This window comes from Bos taurus, chromosome 5 (assembly GCF_002263795.3).
Source record: "Bos taurus isolate L1 Dominette 01449 registration number 42190680 breed Hereford chromosome 5, ARS-UCD2.0, whole genome shotgun sequence".
NCBI classification, from domain to species: domain Eukaryota; kingdom Metazoa; phylum Chordata; class Mammalia; order Artiodactyla; family Bovidae; genus Bos; species Bos taurus.
In genome coordinates, this window is record NC_037332.1 from 83,707,796 (window position 1) to 83,723,215 (window position 15,420).

General features: G+C 42.3%; 2 protein-coding genes across 3 annotated transcripts in view; one reads left to right on the forward strand and one right to left on the reverse strand.

The window, feature by feature from the left end:
* Positions 1-15,166, reverse strand: part of SSPN (sarcospan) — a 46,019-nt gene extending 30,853 nt beyond the window's left edge. The window contains exon 1 of one of the 2 annotated variants that reach the window (XM_059886696.1): positions 5,134-5,339. Coding sequence is in view for 1 of the 2 variants with exons in the window: in NM_001193005.1 (NP_001179934.1) it covers positions 14,891-15,166 (276 nt within the window). In the remaining variant the exon portion in view is untranslated. Of the gene's footprint in view, positions 1-5,133; positions 5,340-14,890 lie in introns of those variants that run through there. The other variant, NM_001193005.1, reaches the window with a different exon arrangement.
* On the forward strand, positions 1,522-2,657 carry LOC132345324 (uncharacterized). Its single transcript, XM_059887029.1, has one exon. The coding sequence runs from the start codon at positions 1,674-1,676 to the stop codon at positions 2,580-2,582; it is 909 nt and encodes a 302-aa protein (XP_059743012.1). The 5' UTR covers positions 1,522-1,673; the 3' UTR covers positions 2,583-2,657.
* Positions 15,167-15,420: the final 254 nt, after the last annotated feature.

Sequence of the window (15,420 nt, forward strand, 5' to 3'; positions counted from 1 at the left end):
TAGAGAAAATTCAAATAAACGGTAAGATATTCTTTGCTCACACAGAAAGTACAAACTGAATGAAAATACAAAAGTATTTTTCTTGGAACATGAGAAGCCAAATCTAAAATATATACAGAAGAAAATATAGCTAAAACTCAGGACAATTTTGAAGGAGAATAAGATAGGGGTAGGGATTCACAGGTGGTGCAGTGGTAAAGAATTTGCCTGCCAATGCAGGAAACACAGGAGACACACGTTTGATCCCTGTGTCAACAAGGTCCCCTGGAGTAGGAAATGGCAACCCACTCCAGTATTCTTGCCCGGGAAATCCCATGGAGAGAGGAGCCTAGTGGGCTATAGTTTATGGAGTCACACAGAGCTCAACACTTCTGAGCGACTGAGCAAACATGCAGGGAAGAGTAGGGGTGGATTTGCTGATGCCATCATCTTTATAACAAGATGCATTATAGTGCTACTTTAATTTAGATAGTGTGATATCGACACAGTGACAGACAAATAAAACAACAAGATTGAAGAGAATCATAGATACACTCCTCAAATCTAATATGGAAACTTGGTAGATGATAAACGGAAACTGCAGATCAGTATGAAAGGACTGATTACTGATGGTACCAAGATAATTAACACTCCAAAAATAAAATATGAACACTACCTCACATCCATATGCAAAAAGTTAGACCACTTAAAGATATAAATACAAAAGCACACTTTCAATATTTTCAGAAAACACTAGAGAAAAATACCTTTTGACCTTGAAGTAGGGGGAGATTTCCTTAAAATATATCAAAGCATATACCATAAAAAGCTTAATATATGTAAATGCATTAAAATTACTTCCCACAACAAAACCATCATAAACAAAAGAAAGAGATGATACCAACTAGGAGAAGATATTTGCAGCACCTAAAACCACAAACATTAAGTCACAATGATAATAAATCTTATAAAACAATAAGAGAAAAACAACTCACAGAAAATATTCATTGAATAAATAAAGGATAGAAAACACAATTAAGCAGTCAATAAACATATATGTTTAACACCAGTAGTAATCAGAAAAATATAAATTAAAATAAGAAATCATTGCACACAAATAAGATAGGCAAAAACTAAAATTATCTGCTATTTGGCCATAAAAAGTAATGAAATTTTGCCACTTGCAACCAAATAAATGAACTTGAACAGCGTTATGCAAAGTGAAATAATTCAAACAGGAAAAGACAAAGGACAAATACTGTATGATATTGCTTATATGCGGAATCTAACAAATACAACAAACTACTGCACTGGTCATAACCAACACCCTCTTCCAACAACACAAGAGAAGAGTCTACACATGGACATCACCAGATGGTCAGCACTGAAATCAGACTGATTATATTCTTTGCAGCTAAAGATGGAGAAGCTCTATACAGTCAACAAAAACAAGACCAGGAGCTGACTGTGGCTCAGATTATGAACTCCTCCTCATTGAAAAATTCAGACTTAAATTGAAGAAAGTAGGGAAAACCACTAGACCATTCAGGTATGACCTAAATCAAATCCCTTATGATTATGCAGTGGAAGTGAGAAATAGATTTAAGGGCCTAGATCTGATACATAGAGTGCCTGATGAACTATGGACTGAGGTCCGTGACATTGTATAGGAGACAGGGATCAAGACCACCCCCATGGAAAAGAAATGCAAAAAAGCAAAATGGCTGTCTGGGGAGGCCTTACAAGTAGCTGTGAAAAGAAGAGAAGCGAAAAGCAAAGGAGAAAAGGACAGACATAAGCATCTGAATGCAGAGTTCCAAAGAATAGCAAGAAGAGAAAAGAAAGCCTTCCTCAGCGATCAATGCAAAGAAATAGAGGAAAACAACAGAATGGGAAAGACTAGGGATCTCTTCAAGAAAATTAGAGATACCAAGGGAACATTTCATGCAAAGATGGGCTCGATAAAGGACAGAAACGGTATGGACCTAACAGAAGCAGAAGATATTAAGAAGAGGTGGCAAGAATACACAGAAGAACTGTACAAAAAAGATCTTCACGACCCAGATAATCACGATGGTGTGATCACTGACCTAGAGCCAGACATCCTGGAATGTGAAGTCAAGTGGGCCTTAGAAAGCATAACTACGAACAAAGCTAGTGGAGATGATGGAATTCCAGTTGAGCTATTTCAAATCCTGAAAGATGATGCTGTGAAAGTGCTGCACTCAATATGCCAGCAAATTTGGAAAACTCAGCAGTGGCCACAGGACTGGAAAAGGTCAGTTTTCATTCCAATCCCAAAGAAAGGCAAAGCCAAAGAATGCTCAAACTACCGCACAATTGCACTCATCTCACATGCTAGTAAAGTAATGCTCAAAATTCTCCAAGCCAGGCTTCAGCAATACATGAACCGTGAACTTCCTGATGTTCAAGCTGGTTTTAGAAAAGGCAGAGGAACCAGAGATCAAATTGCCAACATCCACTGGATCAGGGAAAAAGCAAGAGAATTTCAGAAAAACATCTATTTCTGCTTTATTGACTATGCCAAAGCCTTTGACTGTGTGGATCACAATAAACTGTGGAAAATTCTTCAAGAGATGTGAATACCAGACCACCTGACCTGCCTCTTGAGAAATTTGTATGCAGGTGAGGAAGCAACAGTTAGAACTGGACATGGAACAACAGACTGGTTCCAAATAGCAAAAGGAGTACATCAAGGCTGTATATTGTCACCCTGCTTATTTAACTTATATGCAGAGTACATCATGAGAAACGCTGGACTGGAAGAAACACAAGCTGGAATCAAGACTGCCGGGAGAAATATCAATAACCTCAGATATGCAGATGACACCACCCTTATGGCAGAAAGTGAAGAAGAACTCAAAAGCCTCTTGATGAAAGTGAAAGTGGAGAGTGAAAAAGTTGGCTTCAAGCTCAACATTCAGAAAACAAAGATCATGGCATCTGGTCCCATCACTTCATGGGAAATAGATGGGGAAACAGTGGAAACAGTGTCAGACTTTATTTTTGGGGGGCTCCAAAATCACTGCAGATGGTGATTGCAGCCATGAAATTAAAAGACGCTTACTCCTTGGAAGAAAAGTTATGACCAACCTAGATAGCATATTGAAAAGCAGAGACATTACTTTGCCAACAAAGGTCCGTCTAGTCAAGGCTATGGTTTTTCCAGTGGTCATGTATGGATGTGAGAGTTGGACTGTGAAGAAAGCTGAGCGCCGAAGAAATGATGCTTTTGAACTGTGGTGTTGGAGAAGACTCTTGAGAGTCCCTTGGACTGCAAGGAGATCCAACCAGTCCATTCTGAAGGAGATCAGCCCTGGGATTTCTTTGGAAGGAATGATGCTAAAGCTGAAACTCCAGTACTTTGGCCACCTCATGCAAAGAGCTGACTCATTGGAAAAGACTCTGGTGCTGGGAGGGATTGGGGGCAGCAGGAGAAGAGGACGACAGAGGATGAGATGGCTAGATGGCATCACTGACTCTATGCACATCAGTTTGGGTGAACTCCAGGAGTTGGTGATGGACAGGGAGGCCTGGCGTGCTGTGATTCATGGGGTCGCAAAGAGTCGGACACGACTGAGCGACTGAACTGAACTGAATGAATATAACAAAAAAGAAGCAGACTCATAGAACAAACTAGTGTTTACCAGTGTTCAGGGAGGAGCAATATAAGATGAGGGGCAATGTTCACTGCAGCACTATTTACAAAAGCTAGGACACGGAAGCAACGTAAACGTCCATTGACATTAATAAATAAAGAAGCTATGGTACACATATACAATGGAATATTACTCAGCCATAAAAAGAAATATATTTGATTCATTTCTAATCAGGTGGATGAACCTAGAGCCTATTATACAGAGTGAAGTAAGTCAGAAAGAGAAAAACAAATAAAGAGGGGATGAGAAGCCCAAAATATTGGATGTGCAATAGGCTCAAGGATGTTGCACAATCCGGGCAATATAGCCAATATTTTGTAATAACTGCAAATGGAAAGAAACTTTTTAAAACTGCACTAAAGTTTGTTAATTAAAAAATATAAGTATTTTTTAAGTTAAAATTGTCTGGAAGTAACAAAAGTTGGCACGTATATAGAACAGTGGGTGGGACTTCTGACTTACTGGGAGTGTAAATCTATACAACTTTAGGTTTGCAGTACTGATTTGGCAATATCTAAAAAGCTGAAAATGTCTGCATCTGAAGACCCAATAATTCAATTCCTAGGAATATTCTTTAAAAACTTTGAAATGTATGTGTAAAGAGCCATGGAACAGAACGTCCACTATGTCACTGTATGTAATTGTGAGAAAAAAATTCTCTTTTGAAAGCAACTTAAATTTTCACTAACAGGAGAATGAGTAAATAAATTAATTGCTGCATACTTGTATAATGAAATATAGTATGGCAAAAATGAATGAATGATATCCATGAATTATTATAAATAAATCCCAAAAACAATATTTAAAAATGATATTTTGCTATCATTTATATAAAATTTAAAACAGGAAATAACTGTTGGTTATTGATCTATACATAAAAAGTATGAAAACATGCATAGGCATGATAAATACCAAATTCAAGATATAATCAATAGATACCTCTGGAGAAGGAGAGTAAGGTAAGAGAGTATGATTAAGAAAGGAAAGAGGCAATTTCAATGTATTGCAGTGTTTTCTTTCTTAACAAAATGAAAACAATTATGATAAAATATTAAAACTTGAGGAATCTGGATAGGAAGTTGCTTTATTATTCTGTCTATGCTATTATATGGGATTCCCAGGTAGCACTGGTGGTAAAGAACCGTCCTGCCAATGCAAGAGACATAAAGTGGTGAGGGTTTGATCCCTGGGTTGGAAATATCCCCTGGAGAAGGGCATGGTAACCCATTCCAGTATTCTTGCCTTGAGGATCCCATGGACAGAGGAGTCTGGTGGGCTACAGTCCATAGGGTCGCAAAGAGTCTGACATGACTGAAGCGGCTTACCATACATACATGCATGCTATTATACAGTTACACCTTTTTATAGTTAAACTCATAGGATTGTATAGAACTGGCCATACTTGTTCAAACCTGCATGAAAATAAAAATAACCTAAATTTATTTGAAAATGGTAGAGCTGGGATTGTACTCACATTTGTTTTACTCCAAAACTAGAGCACCTCCTGCAATCTCTGGCCCCACTCCTTGTCTTTTCTGATTCTTCCCAGACAGGATTAATCACACCTTCTTCTGTGCCACTTTCTTCAAACACTTGGTTTTAAACCTACTGCAGTTGATTGTGTGTGTGTGTACATGTGTGTGTGTATTCCTCCATACACAGCTCCTGGTGGCAACCTGTATGGCATATGGAAAGACATGGGGAGAATGGCTAAATGTGAAAGGTTTCTGTTTTACAAGTCAGTAATCTTTCTCTAGGGCTTTCCAGGTGCCTCAGTGGTAAAGAACCCAAATGCAGTGCAGGAGATGCAAGTTCAATTCCTAGGTGGGAAAGATCCCGTGGAGGAGGACATGGAAACCCACTCCAGTATTCTTGCCTGAAGAATCCCATGGACAGAGGAGCCTGGCAGGATACAGTCCATGGAGTTGGACATGACTTAGTGACTAAACAACAATCTTTCTTTTATAGGCTTCTGTTCTGTTGCTTGAAGCTAATCATCAATAGGTTCTACAAATACATACTTTTGCAAAGTAATCTATTTTCAAAGAATATAAGACAAACTAAAATCGTGTTTCAGCATTTCTCATGAATCAACACAAGGGTTAGAAGTGCTACATATTTGTGGAAAAAATAAAGTACAGTTCATTTGTTCCATTTCAGGATTTTTCAAGTCCTCAGAAGCAAAAGGAATCTTATAAATGTGGAGTTAGCCTACTCCAGAGGTAGAGAGAGGCTTCCCAAGTGGTACTAGTGGTAAAGAAGCCATCTGCCAATGCAGGAGACATCAGAGACATGGGTTCAATCCCTGGGTTGGGAAGATGCCCTGGAGGAGGGCATGGCAATCTACTCCAGTATTCTTGCTTGGAGAATCCCATGGACAGAGGAGCCTGGCACGCTATGCTCCACAGGGTTGCAAAGAATGGGACCTGACCGAAATGACTTGCACACACATGCAGAGGTGCAGAGTTCAGCTGTATTTTATGATACAGGCATAATTAAGTAGGTTCTCAAATTAGGTCCCACTTTAGAAATGATTGCACAGATGATTCTACATTAATATTCCTGGGCCCATCTCTCTGAAACAGCACAGTAAATGAAATTTGATGAAATTGTCTAGTATATAGGAATTATACAGTAAATCAATACAGAGTCAATCATAACTGAAGCGTAAATGAGAGAACCATCCTGTACAGCCTTTAAAAAAACATTATCAGGTGGCTTTTCTAATGAAGAGCAATTTTTACCACAACAACAACAAAACAGGATATAATGGAACGCCAAGTAATATATAGTAACATTATTTCTTTAAAATGTGCTTTGTCCTCTTCATCATGAAGAGGTCAGTGTCCCCAGGCAGCCTGTAGCCTCTCCCGCATTTCCTCTCTTTCCTTCCACGGCAACATGGGTTAGCAAGACACTGAGCTTTTTGTGATGTGTGTGTGAGGACAGGGAGAAGGGGGAGCGAGCCTTCAGGGAGGTCTCCAGGTGGAAAAATTTGTGACGCACTAGATTCAGTCACTGAATGAGAATTGTTTACCAAGGGTTCTCGAACACAATAGTTACAGTTACCTTATGTTCATTTAAAATTTTTTTGCTTGGTCTCAGGGCCCTTAACTCTGAAACCCTCTCATCGTAGGCATCCCAGACAACTTATTCATGAAAGGTTACGTGACAAAGCCACCCGGAGCGGTTTGACCCATCTGTTTCAGCACCTGAGTAGCCAGGCGCACGACAGACATGCATAAACTCCCCGAATGTGGAACATGTATACTAAAACGGTCAAATTCTGCCTTTCATTTGTAGGCAGTCACGGAGAAGTTATTCTGCTTCAATTATGAAGTGTCCACCTTCCAGAGACCTAGCTTGCCCTTTCACTGCCTCTGAAACTGCACCCCTCCACTGAGACAGAAGGGATGTTCTTCCTGTGTTCTTCTCCCTACAGGCTGAAATGCTATTTCCCTTATCTTAGAAAATGCCTCCCTCATACTTTTCCTGGCACAGCTAAATGGCATGGCTAAAAGCCTGATATGTGTGCCACACCTGATATTTTAGAAGGAAGCTGGTAAGTGTTATTTTTTTCCTTAGTAATAAAGCAAAAATCCATTCCTTAGTCAGGGTCTAGTTAACATATTAGCGATTCCTTCTTTTTTTCTTGTCATCTGTCATTATCTTCTACACAAGAGAGAGGCCTTGATAACAATCTATCTTAGAGGGATTTTAATGGCTCGTTACAGAGAATGCCGAATTAAACACTTTGAAAACAACAGTTGAGTGGGATGCCGCTAAAAGAGCCTCCTTGAGGTTTCCACAGCCTCTCCCAGCCGGGGAGAAGTTGCTCATTTCTGCAACAACAGAAGCAGGCCCAGCGAGCTTCTTCAGCAGAATGTGGGAATGCGATCTGTGAACAAACCATTTGCTTTCTAACAGCCACTTACCGGCCTCATGTCAGAGCGCAGGAAAGACAGCACTGCAACACTCAGATTCATGACTGTGTTAGGCTGTGGATGTGACTCTAGCAACCTTAGATCAGAGAGCATCGACTTTAAATAAGCTCAAAAATCAAACCAGCGACATTCCAGGATGTCTCTGGAACCATGGCCCTGCCTTTGTTTACTACTCGTTTTGGACTGGGATTGGACCAAAAGGCGGCGTATCAGATGGTTTCAGTCACTCCTCTAGTCTTTCTCTCTGGGATGGTTGGGGCTTATGCAGCACAGTTCAGGATTTCTAAGCTGGACAAACAGGATCAGATGAGAAGCCCTGTGCATGAGTGCTCAGTCGCTTCAGTCTTGTGCAACTCTTTGAGACCCTAAGGACTGCAGCCCGCCAGGCTCCTCTGTCCATGGGATTCTCCAGGTAAGACTACTGGAGAGAGTTGCCACGCCCTCCTCCAGGGGATCTTCCCTACCCAGGGATCGAACTCACATTTCTTGTGTTTCCTGGATTACAGGTGGATTCTTAAGCACTGAGCCACCGGGCAACCGGGGAGAAACCCTGATGGCAGACCAAAGCGGGGATCCACCAGGGGCTTCGGGCTGGAGGCTGTGACAGCATGAGCCCCCAGGTGGGAGCACCCCTCAGGCTTTATTTTGACCCATTCCACAAAACAAAGACTGTTCACCTAATTTTCAAAATCATCATCATAAAATAAAAGCATCAGCTGCATTATTATAAAGAAATAATCAGCCACATATTAAAAAGCATCAGCTGTATATTATTCAGGGAAGAGAGCTGACTTCCCTGAATTCTAGAAAGACCAAGCCTGAGATCACTGCTCCCAGAGGCCAGAGGGCTCATTCAATTGCTGAAAATCTGAGCATACCCCTAAGGCCAAGCTCAGTCTACCATCCTCATTTCCTTGCCTCAGAAGCCAGGGTGTCATGTAGCTAGATTCTGACAGTGACTCACTCTTGGAGCAATAAGAAAAGTTAGAGATTTACTAAACAGTGAGTACTAAGCTTTAAAAAACTGAGGGGACAAATGAAATGCCTAAGCTACTCTTAGAATTGTATGTACCACCTTAATCTACTTGATTTTATTTTTTCTGAAATTTGACACACACAATTAGTACAATGCCCTGAAAATACCTTCCTCCATATATTTCACTACTGGCATGAACCTCAGTCATGCCACCTCACAGCATTGCCAAGTGTCAGCTTACTAGCTCAAACTTCTAGATGTTCCATGAAAGCCACGGGATCTTCATGAAAAAGATGAGAAAACACATTTATGAATCACTGAGGTGGCTGTACAAGTGGATATTCCTCACTGAAAGGGTTATGGATTGAATTATGCCCCCCTCCACCCAATTCCTGTGTTTAAGCCTTAATCCTCAAGGTGACTGTATTTGGAGATACGGCTTTTAGGAGGTAATTAGGGTAAAAGAAGTTGTAAGGTGAGGTCCTAATCCTACAAGACTGGTGATCTTAGAAGAAGAGGAAGAGAAAGATCCCCTGTTCTTTCTTCATACATGCATCAAGGAAGGACCACCTGAGCACATAGCGAGAAAGAGGCCATCTGCAAGCTAGGAAGAGAGCTCCTCACCAGAACCCCACCGTGCTGGAGCAGACTGAGACAGAAAGGAAAATGTATTTCAGTTATTGCTGTACGTGTAAGTTCACATATATCAATTTTAAAATCCATCAGGGTGATCAAGCGAGTTGCCTTGTTCAGGCTTCTGACGTTACTCCTGCCAAGTTTTATCTCATACAGAGATCCGAGGCAGCATCCAAACCATTTGAAAGAGGACATGCCTCTAAGATACACTTTTATACAGTTGCAAATACCGTTCCCAACGTCCATAAGAAGTTCCCCTTTAGCTTATAAACTCATTGTATTAAACCTAGACTTGAATATTTACAGCAAGTAGTAACTAGAGGATTAAATACGTCATCACAAGGTCTCATCCAACTTTGGATTTTGATGGGCTCTTTAGAGCAACATTTCTCTGGTTTGCCAGGACCTAAGTCCTAAAAGTGAACTATGCTTTGCAGCGAAATGGTGTCTAATTAAAGTTTAATGAGTGGATTCCACCCTTATTCTACAGTAACACAGAGACATGCACACTGAACTCTCCACATACCGTTGTGTGTATCCTTTAATGTCAGTGGCAGTCCCTCAGGGTGCAACACAGGCAAGTGGACCCAGGTAAAGAACACCCTTAATAGAAATGTCATGGGCAAGGCTAATTGCAAGAAAAAATCTAGAAAACATCCATTTCCTCAGACCAAATTGAGAGTAGACATCATAATGGCAATCTATGAAACTATTAGACCAAATATTAGGAAAACCTATACCACTGCTCTCTTTGTAAAAAGGTAAGGTTGCAAATGTTGACATCTACCATTCAGCCACATCAATCCCAATTTGTCCTAATTTATTCAAGTTAGGAGAATACAAAATAAATCATGTGACTTCTTGTTTCTTTTTTAAATCCTGCAGTCATCTTATAATCTGAAATAAAATATCTCAATAATGCTAAGTTAACATATTCTGAATAATTTTGAAACGCAAGAGCCCAAAATGGAGTAATAACACACTCCTTATTACTACCTCTCAGTGTTTTTCAGCATTATCAATAAACTTAAAATTCTCTATTTTGGAAAATACATTTGTAAGTCGTTTTTTCAAACCATAGTTTAAAGTGGATTTATACAAGTTAAAACAGAAACTCTAATAATAAGTATGGAATACAGTTCAATTCAACACACATTGGATACCAACATGTGTCAGAATACATAATGGCCCCATGGACACCTAATTGACTTAAAGAGAATTACCTGCTTTACTTTTTATTTGATCATCCCCAAAGTCTATGCAGGGCTTTCCAGGTGGCACAGTGGTAAAGAATCCACCTGCCAAAGTAGGAGACACAAGAGACATGGGTTCGATCCCTGGGTCAGGAAGATCCCCTGGAGTAGGAAACGGCAACTGCAGTGTTCTTGCCTTGAGAATCCCAGGGACAGGGGAACCTGGTGGGCTGCCGTCCATGGGGTCGCACAGAGTCGGACACAACTGAAGCGACGGAGCAGCAGCAGCAAGACTCTCAATTATTACAATAAATAAGTTTTATGAATGATATTAAAGAAAAACAACATTCTTCCCTAAAAGCCCTTTTCTTAAATTTTCTAAAGTGATTCATGTAGTATATATCTCAGGGATTTTATTCCAGCTAGACAGGGGTAGGAGGTGGGGTATGTTAGCAACGGAGCAAGAGTGAGGAAAACTAAAACCACAGTAAGGCAAATAAGTTCCCACTTTTCATGGGAATATTCCCTACAAGGGCCAAGAGACTAACAAATACTAAACATTCCCATTGGGATGAGAAGCAAGAGATTGCTCTTAAATTGACTTCAGAGTAAAGATGCCAAAGCAAATAAATCACTGTAAGTGAAATACTTTGAAAGGTAAGTGGACTTTAAACATATTTGCGTAGGCTAAATTTTTTAATCGGAAGTATTCATTACTGTCAGATATGATAAGGCCACATGTCCATCACGATCTCTGGAGACCTCCTCCTAGTATATGATTCATTATTTTTAAACCAATACCTAGCTGAGCAGACATCCCCAACAAATGTTACTGAGTGAAGAAAAATAAGCAAAGATTCAAACATGTTATGCTTCACCTAAACCAAAACTGTATTAAGTAAAATGGAAGTAAAGGCCCCAAAGTTCTCAGATTTCTTCAATCCACACACAGCTTTTCATCAAGAATAATTCTGGAATGACGACAAACTCGAATGCCTATTCAACCCAGCTACTCAAGCCATTAATAGAATAAAATGCTGTGCAAACTTGTGTTTCCTAGGATCCCCTTTCTCTAGCCAAATGCATCCTCAAAGACCCTGGTTGACTTTGCTTTGTCTCTGTGAAGTGACTTGCAACCCTCAAGCTATGTAGAAAAAAATGTAGGAGAAGAATGGCACTCTTACAGGTTACATAGCCTCCATAGTGGCTCCATTCTTTTTTTTCTTTCCTTTATGAGAATCTTTTGTAATTGAAGTAAAAAGACTTCAGTCATCTCTCTGATGGAGAGTGAGAAATAAGTAAGAAATAAGTTGTTTTTCTAAAATTCCTCAACATAAATCTCAGATCAGAGAACACCAATGCCTTTTTTTATATAACTAGAATTTCACTGCACATTCCTCAAGTCACCCAGATACTGGTCACGAAGAAGTTGCTTAAGTGAGTTCATCTGTATACTTGGATTCTATCACGGGAATGGTGATACCCAAATCCCAAAGGAATGGGATAGCAAGCCTTGTACAGAGAAGGAAGTATCATGGTCAGAGGCAACCAATACAAACAGAAATAGAGGAGTGAAGCAGGTCAAGCTGTGGATGAGGACGGTGCTCAGTCTAGGTGCCCTGCTTGAATTCAGCGTACATTCCAGAAGCAGGTTTGACTCTGCCCTATTCGCAGGGAATGTTGACCTGTACTTTGGTCTAGCATGTCTGCTCAACAGGGCAAACTTTCCAGTATTCCTTGGCGGATATACCAGGCCAGAATCACTCCCTGTCCCTAGGGAAAAATGACCCTGAGGAGGCCCTTTCCCCCCACCCCGCCCCCCAAGTTAGTTTTTAGAAACCTCCAGAGAGATTCAGAAAGTTTTTTCAGTTTTTCAGTTCAGTCGCTCAGTCGTGTCATTCAGAAAGTACTAGACTCAACTAATACCGCTAAGACTGCTAACAGTAACTTGGCTGAGATCAGAGAAAGGTGAGATGGCCGAGCTGATACCTCCTTTAGGGTTCAAACTGGTCTTGGAAACGGAGCAAGTCCAAAGTGACTGTTCTTCATGATTAGAGATAAAACAGAGCCACTGCTGCTAGCCAGTGCTGCTACCAGTGACTGCTCCACTCTTTGCTAATAAAAGGCACAAACTCACTGAACATGTACCCCAAGTCAGGACTCTAAGTGTAAGAACACGTATTCACTTACCTATTCCTCAGGACAACCCTAAGAGGTAGGAATTATTATTAACATTTGGATTTCATCAATGAAGACACAGAAGCCTGGAGAAGTTAAAGGAACTTGCCTTCACTGAGTTATTCACTTAGACTTACTCAGCGAATAACAGCGGGAGGTGGGGGTGGGGGGCCAGGTTCGTCTCCAGGCAGAGTTCTGCTTCTGTACTTTACCATCCTGCCTCCCTGCCTTTTCTCTTCCCTGAAAACTTGGAAGAGCGCCCCAGGACCAACCACAGACAGCGTGACAACAAGCATGGTGTCTGTGGGAAACAGGGACATGTTGCCTGCAGCCTTCCTCCAGCTGGGTTGAGTTTTTCCTCACCAGGCTCCTCAGGGTCCCTCCTCACTTGTCTCAGGCCAACTCCACTAACTGCTCTGCTCTGCATACGCTCTCCGTTGAAAGAGAAGACTACAGATATCACCACACAAATATCACTACCAGAAAACTCCAAGTGGATCCCAGATCATAACCTAGAAAACTGGAAAAAAAAAAAAAAAAAAAACAGAACTGGCTGTAGATAACACTCTTTGCAACACACCCAAGGAGCTTCCTGGGCAACTAGGAACATGGGATGCTCCTACAAGCTGCTCATGAAATTTCAGTTGCAAGGTTTGTACGCTCCTGTCTTGAACATTAAGACAATTTTTTCCCCAGCTAATCTGCTTTTTTGGTACTGGACTTTTTTAAAGTTGGAGTAAAGAATGGATAGAAAACACATTTGCAAATAATATTCAAAACCACCACCATATGAGAAGTTTCATTCCTTTCTTCTATGAATTCGCCTAGCCTTAAAGAACAGACATATTTTCCCTCTGAGTCTGTTGACAGTCACTGAAGTGACTAAAATACCCAGTATATCTTAGTGAAAAGCTATTTTTAAAATCACTTGATTTAGAAAACTCCAATCATGATAATTTCATGGGACTTCTTAGTACACAAATTAAAAGTTTTAAATTACTCTGCAAGAATTTGAGAGTTCAAATACTCTTAATTAGAAAATATCTGCATCAATGCATATTTAATCAGGTGTTTTTAACATCTGCCCCTGATACAAAATTATTTTGAGGGTTGTTTTGTGAGTGATGGTTCTTCTGGTCAGTAATTACGGTGAGGATGCCATGTGAGACTGGGAGTCAGAAATGTGGATCCTGGTCCCTCCTGGCTCTCCCATGCCTCACCTCTGGACTTTGAGAACGTCATTTAACTTCTCTTAGCCTGTTTCCTCATGTCCACAGATAAATAACAGTTCCCACCTCAAAGCGTTGTTCCATAGACCAAACGAAATGATGCAGGTGGAAAGGATTTTTAGTGACTCCGAGGCAATATCATATAATATTAAAATTACAAACTAAAGGTAGAAGTGGCATGGCTTAGTGAGGAAAGCGCAGATGTATTCTGGAGCAAAAAGGTATCAACTTGGCTGATTTACCAACCTTGGTTCTCTCAGTTGAGAAATGGAAGGATAAGAACTATCCCATAAGACTGATGTGAGGGTTAGAAATAATATGTAGGGCCTCTAGCAGGACAGGCCCAAGTAGGTGCTCAATAAATGGCACCCCTTTCGTATCAGAGAAAACGTTTAATTAAGCTAAGTATGCTGTGTACAAACACAACAGCTGAGCGGCGTTCTGCTTGGAACAGTACATCCATTAGCTGGGTCCCAAATAGACTCCCGCCTCGGCCAGCGCCCTGGGTTTATCCCACTTTAGACTCCAGTGGATTAAGGCTGTGCTTGCTGTATTCGCATTTCCTGCCTTCCACCACTGTTTTCCAAAACTTCCTAATGGAACCTCCGATTTAAAAAATAAAATCAATTCTACCCAATGGGGCCACTCCACGCACAGGATTTTTCCTAACTTGCTTTCACAAGATGAACTTATTCACTTTTTTGCTAGTCCTGGAAGGAGGAGGGTGGGGTCTGTGGGGCTAGCAGAAGGAAAGAGCCGAAGTGGATCTGCTGTTGTTACTGAGAATGTTCAAAGTGACCAGAATAAGCAGCCTGGGCCTCGCCTCCCCAGCTCCAGCGCCCGAGGGTCAGGAGTGTCGGAGGCGTTCGGAGCCGCAAGCAGGACAAGGGCACGAGCCCCGCCGCGCCAGGCCTGAGCAGACCCGGTCCGGCGGGCATCGGTCACTGAGCCGCCGCGAGTTAAGAGGCTTGTTGCCGGGGAAGGGCGCATGCAGGTGGGTTAGTGGTAACTCGACCATGCGGCGTGGCATTCCTGTCTGGCAAACGCGCTCAGGCAAAACAGACTCGATGCTTACAATGATCCCAGCCCAAAATGGAGTGTCTCTGACTAGCAGGGAGGAGCTGATGCCGGCCATGAGGAAGCCCACCACGGTCACGGCGATGCCCAGCGCCAGCTGCAGCAGCGCGAGCAGCAGCGGGAACCGGCAGCCGCAGCACTTCCGGGCCTCCTCCCCGCTCTCCTTGGGGGCCCCCGCGCCCCTCTTCGGCCCCATGTCGTCGGGCCCCGCGGCGTCGGCGGCTGGCGGTCCCCCTTGGCTCCGCGCGCCGCGGCCGGGCCGCTCCCTGCCCATGGCGGCTGCGGGGGCGGCAGCGGCGGGGGCGGCGCGGGGCGGGTCGCGCCGGCCCGGCTCGGCGAGTTAGGGAGGCTGAACAAATATGGAAAACATTTGGAGCGACTGGCCGAGCCTCCGAAGGCCACGGGGAGCCCGCGGCGGAGGGGGAGTCGAGGGGGGTCGCCAACTGCCAACGCGCCGGGCAGGACGCAGCGCCCGCAGACTCCTGCAGAGTGGCCAGGCGCCTCCCAAACCCCGCGCTCTTTGGACAG

What these genes read in the sequence shown, in the direction of transcription:
- LOC132345324 (XM_059887029.1), top strand. Translation starts at nt 1,674, where the DNA reads ATGGAAAAGAAATGCAAAAAAGCAAAATGGCTGTCTGGGGAGGCCTTA.